The 14,383-nt window shown below is 40.0% G+C and overlaps 1 protein-coding gene across 1 annotated transcript; it reads right to left on the reverse strand.

Moving 5' to 3' along the window:
* Window positions 1–8,919: 8,919 nt before the first annotated feature.
* ccnb1 (cyclin B1) lies at window positions 8,920–13,010 on the reverse strand. Its single transcript, XM_026174424.2, has 8 exons — window positions 12,853–13,010; window positions 12,449–12,577; window positions 11,205–11,501; window positions 10,961–11,119; window positions 10,620–10,856; window positions 10,390–10,530; window positions 9,629–9,739; window positions 8,920–9,554 (listed from the first exon to the last, which is right to left on the reverse strand). Exons 1-8 carry the CDS (start codon window positions 12,871–12,873, stop codon window positions 9,450–9,452), a joined length of 1,200 nt encoding a protein of 399 aa, XP_026030209.1. The 5' UTR covers window positions 12,874–13,010; the 3' UTR covers window positions 8,920–9,449.
* Between the last annotated feature and the right edge of the window lie 1,373 nt (window positions 13,011–14,383).

The raw sequence follows: 14,383 nt of genomic DNA on the forward strand, positions 1-14,383 counted from the left end.
GTTTATTACAGAGAAATGTCTCTTTCCAAAATAAAAGCTATACTATCCGCTTCTTCTGGGCTATATTCTCAGCAGCATAAGGAGAATCACGTGCTAACAGCTGTCTAAATGACTCGGCTAAAGTTAGTAGCATGCTTGTTGTTTTTGTCTTTGCACTAGGATGATGTCGGCGTAAATGTGCAGTCATATTCGTTGTGTTCCCACTAGTGCTTTCAGGTTAATCTCGTTGAAATGACCTTAACACCACAACACGGCAAATCTCCGTTAACGAGCTACCGCCGATCGCCCCGTGCATGGGGCTAGACGGCCAACACGTTAACGAGCTAACTGCGCTAACACACTAGCTCCCACCCATGTAATTGAGCATTGCATGGCACATCCAACATACTGTTTTACTTTAGTCCATGACTCGCTTACCTTCAGGGTCATACGTCACATGAAAACCAAAATAATTCCAAACGCCAGATCTGAATGAGGGTGCGGGAGGTGCCCTGCGCTCTTCCTTCTGACTATGCTGTCTGTGTTGAGCGCTCAGTGGATCTGCGCTCGACAGTGCAGCCTAGGCGGAGTAGTCGAACGCAGATTCACTGAGCGCTCAACACAGACAGCATCGTCAGAAGGAAAGTTGATAAAATAAATTACAAATGTTGTATTGTTCGATACATATGCGTACCGAACCGAAAGCACTGTATCGAACGGTTCAATATCGATACGAATATCGTTGCACCCCTAATATATATATATATATATATATATATATATATATATATATATATATATATATATATATATATATATATATATGTAGAGAGAGAGAGAGAGAGAGAGAGAGAGAGTTTATACCAATATATATATATATTGGTATAAACTCAACTCGTCGTGTTTGGAGGAAGAAGAATACTGAGTTGCATCCCAAGAACACCATACCTACTGTGAAGCATGGGGGTGGAAACATCATGCTATGGGGCTGTTTTTCTGCCAAGGGGACAGGACGACTGATCCGTGTTAAGGACAGAATGAATGGGGCCATGTATCGTGAGATTTTGAGCCAAAACCTCCTTCCATCAGTGAGAACTTTGAAGATGAAATGAGGCTGGGTCTTCCAACATGACAATGATCCAAAACACACCGCCCGGGCAACAAAGGAGTGGCTCCGTAAGAAGCATTTGAAAGTCCTGGAGTGGCCTAGCCAGTCTCCAGACCTCAACCCCATAGAAAATCTGTGGCGGGAGTTGAAAGTCCGTGTTTCTCGGCGACAGCCCCAAAACATCACTGCTCTCGAGAAGATCTGCATGGAGGAATGGGCCAAAATACCAGCTACTGTGTGTGCAAACCTGGTAAAGACCTATAGTAAACGTTTGACCTCTGTTATTGCCAACAAAGGTTATGTTACAAAGTATTGAGTTGTATTTTTGTTATTGACCAAATACTTTTTTTCCACCCTGATTTACGAATAAATTCTTTACAAATCCTACCATGTGGATTCATGGATTTTTTTTTCACATTCTGTCTCTCACAGTTGAAGTGTACCTCTGGTGCAAATTACTGACCTCTGTCATCATTTTAGGTGGGGGAACTTGCACAATCGGTGGCTGACTAAATACTTTTTTGCCCCACTGTGTGTATGTATGTGTGTATGTGTATATATATGTATATGTATATGTATATGTATATGTATATGTATGTATGTATGTATGTATGTATGTATGTGTATATATATATATGTGTATATGTATATATGTATATGTGTGTGTATATGTGTGTATATGTATGTGTGTATGTGTGTATATATATATATTTCTGTTAAACAAAGCAACGAATTTTTAACACAGTCTTGTTTTATTTTGGATGCATACCGTATTTTACTTTGCACATGGAAACAAAGTTTTTTCACAAAACCCAAAAAGGCTCAAAATATTTAGCCAGAGGTCCTACCTAAAGACTTGAAGACGTCTAACCGTTGTTTACGAGTGACTCTAAATCTATTAATGCTTATCACTGTCAGATAATAGCTAGTGGTTTGTAGATGGAACAGGCTAATGCAATCTTCTCCTTTCTACATGGATGTCATGTTTTGACTCTAAATTGAGACTGAGCATGCAGGAGCAAATTTAAAAGATTTATTTACAATTTACTGCAGGAACTGAACCAGGAACTCTACGAGAGTGGAGACGGAATGCTAGCTTGGACCAAGGAGAGTAAGGAAGAATCTCTAAACTACTCTAAGCAGATCTTGTTATCACACTTGACGTATTCCAGAACAAAACTTGGCTGGCAAGCACAACTCGCTGCAGAGGAGACCGTAAAGGGGCAATCAGATTTCTTTGGTTGGTGAGAGGCTGAGAACTAAAAGGCAGACAAAAACTCTGAGTTAGCAAGATAGGAAAACATTCACAGAGGAAGAAAAAAACGTGATCACCACGATGGTAAAAGAACTAGCACCGTCCAGCCAGTGTTTCCACGAGTACACTGATAACTTGGCGAGAGAACAAAAGAGAAAAAAACACAGTGCAAAAACCCCAAACCTGCCCAGACCGTGCCAGTTTACCTGTATGCAGCCAAAGCCCGCTCAAACACGATTCGTCAAAAGAACTCAGACTATAAGTGCACTGCAAAAACGGAAATAAGAAACTTCCTACACCCAAAATCTAATTCCTTGGATTCACATTCTGTATATTTGTGTGTAGAAGACATATAGAGATTCCCTGGCTTCTGGTTTCTTCCTGTGAGAAAATACAAGTTTACTCTTGTTTTAAAATCACTGGACAAACCCATTAATCCCTAAACCTATTGAGTGAAGACCAGAAAAAAAAATAACTGGGGAAGGCAAATAATCGAGTCCTCGCCTTGCTGCTACTACACTGTTCTGCGTTGGCTCAGGGGTTGCTCCTCAGTGGCCAAAAACAATCTCTGAGAGCTGAAACAAGATAACTTGTTTTGTCTCCACAAAACAAAATTACTTGCCAAAATATGCATGTAATAAAGTTCTGCCTTTCTGCAGTAGCTTTAACACTTCATTCCTTGATTTTAATCAGATTTTTTAAAGTGGGGTTTAATTTTCTCCAGAATAAAATGTACTATTGTTTATGAAATGACCAGAAATACCAGGAAAATGCAGGCTTCTGTTATGTAAGACTCAACAGATGAATTCCCTTAACCATGAGCAGAACAGTCGTGGTTATGGCTCTTTTTTTAAAGCAAAAATACCCAGACGAAGGGTATTTTTTGGTTTATTACAACTTGATTTCTTTGCTCATGCATGTTCTGGATGTTTTAGTTATACTCCATGGAATTAAAGCTTTATCTGGTTTATTTCTTCGCTCTCTTTTAAATAAATATAAGCTATGAAATGTCATTCTGCTCTCCATCCAAATGCCTATCACAGTACATTGACCATGGAAGGAAAAGGCGTCTGCAGTTCAACAAACATTCAGCTCTTTGACTGTGATGATAAGGTGACTTCCTGCTCGGCATTCAGACCGTACAAGCAGAGCTTAAAGTGATCTGGAGAAAATCCTTTTCACACCTGGCTCCTACACACCGCTGTTCAGGCCACAATGGGAGCCTTTGTTTCCTCGGTTTGACTTTAAAACGCCAAAGGTCGATAAAGTTCAGGAAGCACGTGATTTTTATTTGAAAATCTATAAATTGTGAAAATGAATGCCCCCTGTGTTTATTTGTGCTTCACTCCACTTTCAGTTCCAGAGACCTCATTCAGTACACCAGCTGCCAACCTATTAGCACCCCACAGAAACCCTAACAGTGCTGCCACAGGCCGGTTGTTTGTTTGACTTTGCCATTACTGAACTGAGGCGCACAGACTTGGAGGATGAGAGGAGAGAATAAGCACTGACTCACTTTGAAGGGTGCACTTGTTAAAACTCTGCCCATCTCGGGCGATGTTTAGACTGGAAGTTTGGGGGCAATCTCCAAACTTTTTACTCTCTTCTTGGATGAGCTGCTTGTGGGTGAAATCTGTATTGCTGAAATTCTGAACGGTCTGATGCCGCCAAGCTTCACATTCTTTCTGGACCTCAATGCTGACTTGCAGATTCGTTTAATGGGGTGAGCTTGAATAAACATGGGAAAGGACAGACACATTTGGGCTTTAAGGATACAGAAATCTGCACAAATGCATAAACATCTTTAAAAAGGTGTGTTAAATATCACTGGAGATCTAATTCCATCAATTTGGTGCGCTTTCACAGTGCAGTAATATGAATGCTGGTTTTCCTCAACAATAAATGTATTATATTTTGGGTTTACACAATTTTCCATGATCCATTATCCAAATCCATTAAAAATCAAGCTCATCAATCAGCCTTGTTTTCAATAGTTGTCACTGGAACAAAAGAAACACCAAAACACATCACCAAATCTACTTAGTGTGAGTAAAAGTCATTAGAGTTAGTGGGTAGTGTCCAAAACTGCCAGAGCACATCTTTTAAGAGGAGGCAATCATCCTTCTCATATCTGATCACCAGTTTACTGAAGTTCCCATCTAAAATCAGTATCAGAAGGTTTTGTAAAGTAATATAACCAAAATCAATCAAATGTCAGTCCTGCTGACAGGAGTCAAGATGTTTCACTAATTAAGTCAGCTTTGATCTGCAGGTCATTTGGATTCGCACTACAGAGACCTACATCAGGTCTGATGGTTTTAGTCATCTGTTGGGCCAAATGTTCTTCCAGGTGTTACAATATAGTTTAACACCTGGAAGAACATGTTGTTGTCCATACTGTGATTGTATCATGACAATGCTCTTAAAAAAAGCATTGTCTCAATGCTGTGACTGTCAAATCTGAGATTAATCAGTAAAGTATATCTTTAAGAGATACTAGAGCTACTAGAATCCAAGGGATCTAGGGGATAATCAGTTTTCCTACCTTTGCTCTACCTCTATATTTTGCAGCGAAGGGTAGGGTGTCCCCTATTTTCACGGCTCGAGGGCTAGCAGTCATCTAGACTTAGATGGATATTTTGTGACCATCTAATGTGTCAAACAAGCGGCAGTCGTATTTTTGTGTTGTATCAGTTTGAACCATAGGATGGTACATCATAAGTAGTTCTTATTGATACTGGTGGCCTGGAAAAAGCAGGCTTTCTTCAGGAAATCAAGGTAAGTTAAAAAACAGCCAAACACATCGAAAAACTGGTAAACTGCTACCCCCTGGTGGTGGAAGATTTTGTTAAATTGTGCAGTAGGTAATTACAAAAAGTGCCTTTAAACCAAAAACATTTTGATAGCCAGAGAAGAGAAGATCAGAGTGATGACACGTTTATATAGTTTTTGGTAAAAAAATAAAATAAAATAAAATAAAACATTTTTAGGGTTATTTGCAAGCATGGTGTTCCAGTGTGCCAGTGGCTGAATTGCCTTGAATACAAGAGCTATCATATCCAACTTTCCATTGTAATAATGTCACACAGCAAAATATCGCTGAAAAATGCCAAATACTGTCCCAGGCAGCTGCAAGTGTAGGGCTTAAAGCCCTGCAGAGGGGGAATCTGTCCCGTAAACTGATATGGCTGTCCAGTTGTGACCTCAGCCTTAAAATTTGAATGCTCAGTTTGATCTGCGGGTTTAAAAGGCAGCTTTTTTCAGGATAACTGAGACTAATTATCATGTGTCTCTGTGGAAAACAGAGGCTACAGGGCTAGATGGATGGAGGGGGTGTGCTCTTAAGGTGTCAGGATTACAGCCTGTATGTCATTATGTCAGGAAACAGATGTACATCTTGGGTTCTCAGATCAGTTGAGGTTTTTTTTTTCTTGTACCTTAAAGGACCTTAATCTTCATATTTCACTTTTTGAACTCTGCACATGAACTACAATAAAACCAATTTCCCAAAATGTGTAATATGTTTTTTCCCCTTTGAGCAGATGATTTCCGGTCTTGCTGCCTGTATTGCGACAGATGTAGTCAAGCTGTTATCCAGCAAGCCTGTAGCAGTGATGGCCTTATGATCCTGATGATGTACAGAGTGCCTTACGTCATACAGATGGCAGATGATCTTTGGACATCTCCCTGAGGATAAGAGGATGAATGGACTGATGAAGCAGGGGGTGTTCCCCAGGGTTTCAGCTGTGAATGGGTTTCTGTGATAATAGCTTCCACTCTGTCCTGTCCATTAGCTTTAACTACACGTGTCCTGATGTTATGCAATTACTGTGAGGAGTCTTCAAATTTACACCTTACATGAGATCTTCCGGCTTCTTAGGAAGGAAGTCTGTAATAATGATTCACAGCAATTTCCTGGACAGGGAAGAGTTCTGTAATTTACCGTTATTTAAAGTACAATAGTGTCATTAAGGTCCACATCTCTTTTTCAAAAGAGACTTGCGCAATAAACACTGTCTCTCATTTCAATCCAGACTGAATTTACAGACAGCATAAAGATAGATAAACATAACATTTTATAATGTTTTAATGAAATCAGAGGAAGTATATTTGTCATTCATTCCATTTGTAGACAGCGGAGGATTTAAACTCACTTTTCTCCAATCTCACTGTGAATGACAGGCACAGCTAATGTTATTAATATCCTGTGACCTGATATTGTAACTACTATATTTAAATGTAAAAGGGGAGCAGAGATAATTGGGCCATTTTCAAAGAAGAACCTTATAAATAAACATCATGCAGAGATGCTCTCTTCTGTTTCTTAAGGAGGACCATCCACATTAAATCACATTCAACAAAATACAATACAATGAAACAAATTTTCAAGGAAGACAAAATAAAGCTCAATTAATGGTAAAATAAAGTACAATAATTAAAACATAGTTATAAAGTAAGCCAAAAAAGATACAATAAAAGTAAAAACTTGCATGCAAACAACCAAGAAAACTTACTTTGCATAAAATGGAAGAGCTGAGTAAAATATAACAAAATTAGCTCACATAGCTCAATTTAAATTAGAGCAAAAACAAAAAACAGAAACAATAAGTTACGTAATTAAAAAGATACAGCTGTGAGTTAGGAATGAACTCAAACCTGAATAAAAAACAATATATTATGATGCCACACAATTAAGAGGCTTTGAGGTGGAGGGAAAACCCTAACAACAGGCAGCCAACATCCAAACATGGCTTTAAATGTCCCTCGAGAAACCTGGAAAACTTTTCCTGAAGACTACTTGAAGAATTTAATTTAAAAACGTAAATAACATAGAACTCCATTTTTGCCTTGTATACTATTTTTACATGTGTGCTTGCAGATGTTTTGTTAAATCACTATAAATATTATCCATTTACATCTTAAATAATTCACATAAACTACCTTATACTGGCCCTTCATGCAACATCTATCTGAAAGAAGGCCATATCTTCCTACTGATGGGCTACTCCTTGCAAACAGAAATTTTGGACAGCACACAAGTAGAGCTTGTGTCAAGGAGTAGAAAAAAATGAAAAGAATTGAAAACCGTCTGTAGTCTGAGCTTTTGGCTCACAATGATCACATGTACACACAGAACATATCATAGGAAACTATGTCACCTTTTTGCTGTCTTTACCTTTGTGTTTTGAATTCAGGTGTGATCACTGAGGGGTGGATCTGAACTGTGCAACTGCACTCAAATTAGCTAGTGACTTGTGAATAATTTCCAAATTGGACTCAGTAAGACTGCAGATTAATGACTGAGCCCATGGAGTCATCGGTTAAGTGTTTGCTGAGGTCAAAAAGCTAGGGAGCCTTGGGATCACTGGAAGGCTGTGTGCCACCTTCTGGCCGTTAAAAAGAATGCACTTTAAAGTTTAAACTCAGTGTTTGCATAAGTAGTAAAAGGGCCCTAGTTCAGTTTCAGCTAAAGACTGGCATCTTCATCGGCCATTAGCTTTGACATCCAAAATAAACTGACTTGGTTCTTTATCCAGATGTTCAAAACGCTAGTTTACAGTGAAAAAGCTGTGAAAGGCACCATTCACGAGTAGAGAACCATCACTCAATTAAAGCTGGTTCTCTCTCTAGGACTTAGAAGTTACCCCTTTGGCTCCATTATTCTAACTCTGTATAGGCTTGTGCAGTTCTGCTCTTGATTGAGGGTTTGAGATGCAGAGTTGCTAGCTGTGAACCCAGATTTATTAGAATTTTGCCAAAAGCACAACTACCGCACTCTGGACTAGTCTCATTCAGCCATCCGTTTATCCTTTTCAGGGTCGGGGGTTACTGGAGCCTCTCTCGGCTGTCTTAGGACGAGGCAGGGTACACCCTGGACAGGTCGCCAGTCTGTTGCAGGGCTAACACATTCCACCCTGAGCACGCTTGATGTCAGATCTCAGAAGCAAAGCAGTGTTGGGCTTGGTGCATCGTCCCATTTAGAACATGTTGAAAAGAGCCTTGCATGTAGTCAAGTCTGAAGGCCCTTTTGTCTTGTTTCCCCTCGTTAGAGACAAACGTAGGGCTTTCGAGACTGCACCTTCAACTGGAGAACACTTCAGATCACCCCTAGTTGGAAAGGCACATGATTGTGCCAACTTAGACCCCCAATGCTCATGCACTACCTCCAAAATTATATGCATAACCTGTAAAGACTCCTCTGGGTGATAAAAGATGTCTGTTACCAGTCAAAGTGCCCGTTTTAGCCTCCAATCTAAGGACAGCCCTTGGCCCTAAAGCAAAATAAGACTCTCAGGAAGTGACCTAACGTGAACTGAAAGTCCCAGAGTTCTGCTTTAAGCTTCCCTGAAGTCACAAAAGCCATCATGAAGGGACACTTTACATCAAGAGCCGTTTTGATGCAAGCTGTACTGTCACCAAATATTAACATAGCTCTAAACTGAAGTACAGCAGGGCAAAGTCAACATTTCTCATTGTGGGCACTTCGACAACCTCACTTGTACTTTAGCTTTAAGATGCTTGAACAGTCTCACAGCAGCCTCTAGTGGAGATCGAAAGGAACAACAAGGCAGGCAGCTTTCTGGTCAAAGCCATTTAATAAATCCTTTAAGAACAAGATAGTAAGAATGCAAAAACCAAACTGATTTAAAAAGCATTGCTGTACATTTCACAACACATCCACTGAAAAAAATTTTAAAAAGTCACATTGCTGACCATACAATTCACACCACAAGTTTTAGATTAAACACCAGCAGCAGTTTAGAGGGGGTGCAGGGTCAGAGGTCTTCAGGCCTAATAAGATTAGTGCTTGAGTACTTTTGAATAAGTGAAACAAAAATGGTTGCCTTGCACTAGTCTGATCATGTAGCCCAGCTGTCACTCTTAGAAGAATTAACTGCCATTTTGTAGCTCAGGTCAAACTTAAAACTTGTGGTGTGCTTTGGGCAGGCTGTAAAAATACACCCCCCCCCCAAAAAAACAAAAAACAAAAAACCAAACACACAAAAGTACTAAACTAGTGACATCCTTGGTGTGCAGATCCATGGTCAGGTTAAAAAGTTAATTTACATCTGTACAAATCAGCACATGGTGCCAAGGACACTGATCTCACTGTGTGACCTGCTTTGCCAGGTCCTTAACCACTGATGATTTGAGCTGCGAAATGTTGGCAATCCTCATCTGCTTTGAGGTGGCGTATTTGCCTTTGATGGCCTGCAGAAGACACCAGTGTAGTTAGGTCTTGTCAAGTTTAACATTAGTTAAAATTTGAAGTACAAGAAGCTTACCATGTGCTTGGTCAGCCCATTATTCACTTTGACAACGTTCTTGGCGATGTGTGCCATAACAGGAATCAAACTCTCTGCTGTGTAGTCCATGTAGTGCTGCAGCGTCACATCCTGGAAAGACAATTTGAAGGCATCTGTGCAGGATTTGCTGAGCAAAATGTGCATGAGTCACACTATTATATGTATACTTTGATCCTTGTGGTGAAATTCCTCTCTGCATTCAACTCATTCACTCAGTGAAGCAGGTATAGGGGTCAGTTTGAATTTACTGATCTAGATGTACAAACATATTTGACAATTCCTTCACATAAAGCAAAGCCTTTTGATATTGAAACTCATCCAAGGAGTCCTTTTATAAATATGAACAATTCCCATGACAGTTCATAAAACTTATGGTTGCAATATTGCAACCATTACCTGCACAGGTGTAGATTATGACAATCATGTCAGCCACTTATGTTCTGCATAGATTCAGCTCTAAAGTCTGGGGTAAGCAAAGGTCAGACAAGCTTCTGTTGCACCAGTATTATTAAACTTGCCAGGAAGTGCTACAAGTTAACAATTGCACTGCAGCTTTATGGCAGCCATTTGTTGCACTCAATTATGGATCACTCTTGACATTGCTTCATAGGTCCTTTCTTATGAAAAGAAAATACTAATACTTCAGACCTAGTTTTTACCACTAGGAACTTTTAGCAAGGACACAACTTTAATTTCTTACAGACACACCAAAACTCTTGAGACCCTTCAGATGCACTTACCCATTCTCCAGCAGCCAATATTTTGAGGGTGAGTGCCAAAGCAGCACTTGCCACCATTGAAGGTGGCAAATGGACCATCTCGTAGTCAACCATTGTGAGCTCCAGGAGATACTTTGCCAGAGTGTGCTGCTCAGCAGTTACCTGTGAAGACATGCACGAGGAATAAGTTGCTGCACGAACACTTACTGTCACCCATCAGCAATTCCTGTGACACAAGATATGCTGCAAACCTCATAAATTTTGGAGGCCCTTCTAAGGAACTGCAGGGGGAGAGGACGGCCCAGTTGGAACTTCAGCACCCGCAGAATGGTCATCTCCATGTCTCTGATTTGGGCTGTGGTGTAGGCCTTGTCTGTGACGTAGGCAAAGTCTGAGATCTCTGGGGGATACATCTCCTCATACTTTGACGCAAGGAACATGGCAGTCACTCCAACAAGCTGCAGCTGCTTCTTGGGGACTGGATTGTCCTGTTGGGAGGTATAGTTGCCGTTAGTGAGATGAAAACCATGAAAGGTGGACTGGTGTATTGCAGGACTAACAGCTTTTGTTAGGAGAACCAGGATTCACTCACCTGAAGAAAGCGGTCAATGATGCCCACGGTCATGTACATAGTCTCCTGCAGCAGACGAAACTTCAGATTTACTTGCACGAGCCAGTCAATGAGAATGGCTCTCATGTTGCCTGTCACCTCCTGACCCTGCAGATAGTTCTGTCTGACGTTCTGTTCAACCTGAGCAGACAAGAAATGGTTAGTGGTCTGTGGGGAAAGTAGCTCAATAGTCCCACTTTAAATTCCTTTATTTTAAGTTGCTTGCCTCAAGCTGGCGGAGATATTTGTAGATGTCCTTCACATATTCACTGCAGAGCATGGGGTTGTCATAGTCATCTGCGTCGACATCTCTGATAGCAGTGTGCAGAATGACATCTGAAAATGCTTGGCATAGGTCAGCAGGCTCGCAGCCAGAGGTCTCCATTGGTGTGGGAGAGGCTGGCTCAGGTGGGGCTTGAACCTCTGGCTCAGGTTTAACAGGGATGACATCTTTTTGCTTTGTCTGTTCAGCCTTTTCAGCTCTGGTTGTAACTTTGGTCTTGAGGGCTTCAGTCTTTACAGTCTAAGGGGAAAAAAAAGCATGTTAAAGCCAGAAAACTCAATAGTCTAGGTAGACACGTTACCAAAAAAAAAAAAAAAACTGAACATAGGACCAATTTAGTGTTAACTTTCAAATAGAGATCACTTCCCAGAGTGATTTTAAGCCTCATTTAGACAATCTCAGCCCCAGCTCCTCTTCTGTCTAGAGCTTTCAGTCTTGCCAGACAAATTACAACCCATTAAGTGCATTTCCCCCCTGTGCATTCTTAATTGGAAACTCACAGCAGGAAGCATGCTAACTCACTCCTGCAGGTATGCTATGCTGCCATTTTAATGTTGCCCAAAGGAGGGCGACACTCAAGTGTGAGTTCTCTTGTTATCAATGCCCCTCCATTTAAGCAGCAGTCCTGTAGCCACCTCATGTGCTCTCTAGGGTCAAAATAAAAACTTGACCTAGACACTGAATTTTAGTCTAAACAGCACTTAAACCTACATCACCAAGTTAAGTCAGTTTTAGTCAATCTGAGCACATTGTACTCTCAGGGGTTTTCCTGTTCTGTTTGAGATAAGGTTGTTTTTTTTAATTAGAGAATCTAAAGCAGGAAAATGTGTAGGCTTCTTTTAGAGCAAGAGGCTAAATGCTGACTAATAACTGGTTCCATGTGTAGTCAAGGCACAATGTGCCAGGGAGGTGGAAAAAAAACCCCAACAAGCTTAAAAGAATACCTTCATACCCTAACAGGACGTTATAATTTTTAAACAAACTTGTAAACCAGTTTTACCTTGTCCAACGCTTTGACTCAATTCAGCATTTTGTGCCAGTTGTTGCAAGTGTGGCCCCACTCGGGCCATTTTAACCGTTTTGAGATCAGAGCTGGAAGCCACTATGCCCATATGATTTCACTGCATAATTCTATTGTTTTCCATAGATTTAACAGAAAAGCATTTAATACGGGATGAAATGTTTACCTTTTTCTGTGCGTCTTTGTTAACTGCGATGTTTCCAATTTCCCCCAGGGCTGCTCGGGGCTTCTGTGTGGGCCCAGACACAGAGCAGGCCTTGCCACCGAGGTCGACCTTGGTGGAAGCCAAACGATTCTACAGGAAAGAAAAATAATAATAATAATAATAATAATAATAATGTTAAATCACAATGATTATAACAGTTTGTACGCTTTTATCTTTTAGTTAAAGAGGCTTAAGCGGAAACCCTTACTCTCGACCTGCTCCATGATAAGAAATCCCAAAGCAAGAAACGACGGCTATAGCTACGTTTTGAGGGGGTTTTAAGCGAAAAAGACAAAGAAAAAGCTAAGTGCTTCCCCAGATTCAATGATTAAAAAAAGTAACAAATAGAGATGATAAAGTCTTACCCGGGTCACTCTGAGAGCCATTTCGAAACAAGCGATGCTTCAGCAAACAGGGGAATAGTCGTAATGGAGAACGGTACGCAGCTTCCAGCGAGCGAGGTTTAAATCCTCGCTCGCTGGAAGCTGATTCGCTGACCTAAGACTGTTCTGGGCGTCTGATTGGTCGAACGCACCTGTTTGAAATGCGTTCCCCGGACAACTTATGGTCACGTGATTTGTTTTCTTGACGTTCATTTCCTTTTCCTTTTACGTCCTGCTTGTTTTTATACGCTTTTTCTCTAACGCTGCATTTCAAGTAAGTAAATAAATTAATAAGAAGTCACTTTAAGAGGGAGAGGAATCAAATCTTAAAGTGTATTTTATCGTTATACTTTAACTTCTATTGCCTCAAATTCGTTCAGAACACAATTCTTTTCATTTTGAGTATGATAGACTTTCTTTAACATTATATTTTTTAAGCTCTGTTATTTCATTTAATGTAATAAAAGTCCATTTCTGCTATACAGAGCTGCCTTAGTACATGAGACACCTAAGAGTAAAAATGCCTTCTTGAACGATAAAGGCTGTTTTTGCTTTTATTTTTCTTTTATAGATTCTAAAAGTCTACATTTCAAAAGGAATTTCTCACATAACTCACGATATAACACTTTACTTTTGTCATCCATTAAATAAGCTACAGTAGTTAGCTCTTTAGATCTCCATGTATCTTTAAATGCCTTTGTTCACCAAGTAAAACATATCCACTTAGCAAAAAGTAGATACACTCTACTTTTTTTGCTTGGATACATAAATGTAAAGTTGACTCTGTTTCCTTGGCAATAAGAAAATGCATTCTACAACCCAAATTACAAAATATCAAAATAAATAAATGTGCAAAATGTAAATAAAAACAGAATGCAATAAGATGCGCATCATAGATATCCATATTATATTTACACCAGAACACAGGAAACATAAACATACAATTTTACCAAAAAATAAAGTTCTTTTGAATTTGATGGGAGGAACACGTCTCAAAAAAAAATGGGACACCAAAAGGCTGGAAAAACAGCTATGGAAAGATTTTATGTTAATAAAGTTAGTTGTCAACAGGTTAGTAACATGACGGGGTATGAAAAGAGCATTTTAGAGAAGTAGAATTTCAAAGAAGTAAAGATGGGCACAGGTTCACTAATGTGCAGCAAACTGCATTTACAAATTGTGGAGCATTTTCAGACTTAAGTTACAGTGCATACTATAATATGATGAAAAAGCTCAGAGACTCTACAGACTCATGTCTGTGGCACTGGACAAGGCTGTGAATCAATATTGAATAGATGTGATCTTTGGGCCCTCAAGCAGCACCACATAAAAATAGGCATGATTCTGCCATGGGAATCATTGCAGGAACTCATGAACACTTCCAGAAATCAGTGTCTGTAAACACAGTTCATCCACAAATTCAGGTTAAAGCCCTATCATGAAAGAAGGGTACAAGTCATCCATATCATGGTAGTCTCAAGTGCTTGAAAAGAAGGCAACTGGGCTTCTTATT

The sequence above is a fragment of the Astatotilapia calliptera genome, chromosome 7 (genome assembly GCF_964374335.1).
Source record: "Astatotilapia calliptera chromosome 7, fAstCal68.1, whole genome shotgun sequence".
In the NCBI taxonomy this organism is placed as follows: Eukaryota; Metazoa; Chordata; class Actinopteri; order Cichliformes; family Cichlidae; genus Astatotilapia; species Astatotilapia calliptera.

What these genes read in the sequence shown, in the direction of transcription:
- ccnb1 (XM_026174424.2), bottom strand. Translation starts at nt 12,873, where the DNA reads ATGGCTCTCAGAGTGACCCGG. An exon ending in TCATTGACCGCTTTCTTCAG is followed by an intron (nt 10,857 to 10,960) that starts GTGAGTGAATCC and finishes ACCTCCCAACAG; the next exon opens with GACAATCCAGTCCCCAAGAA. An exon ending in GGGCCTCCAAAATTTATGAG is followed by an intron (nt 10,531 to 10,619) that starts GTTTGCAGCATA and finishes ATGTCTTCACAG; the next exon opens with GTAACTGCTGAGCAGCACAC.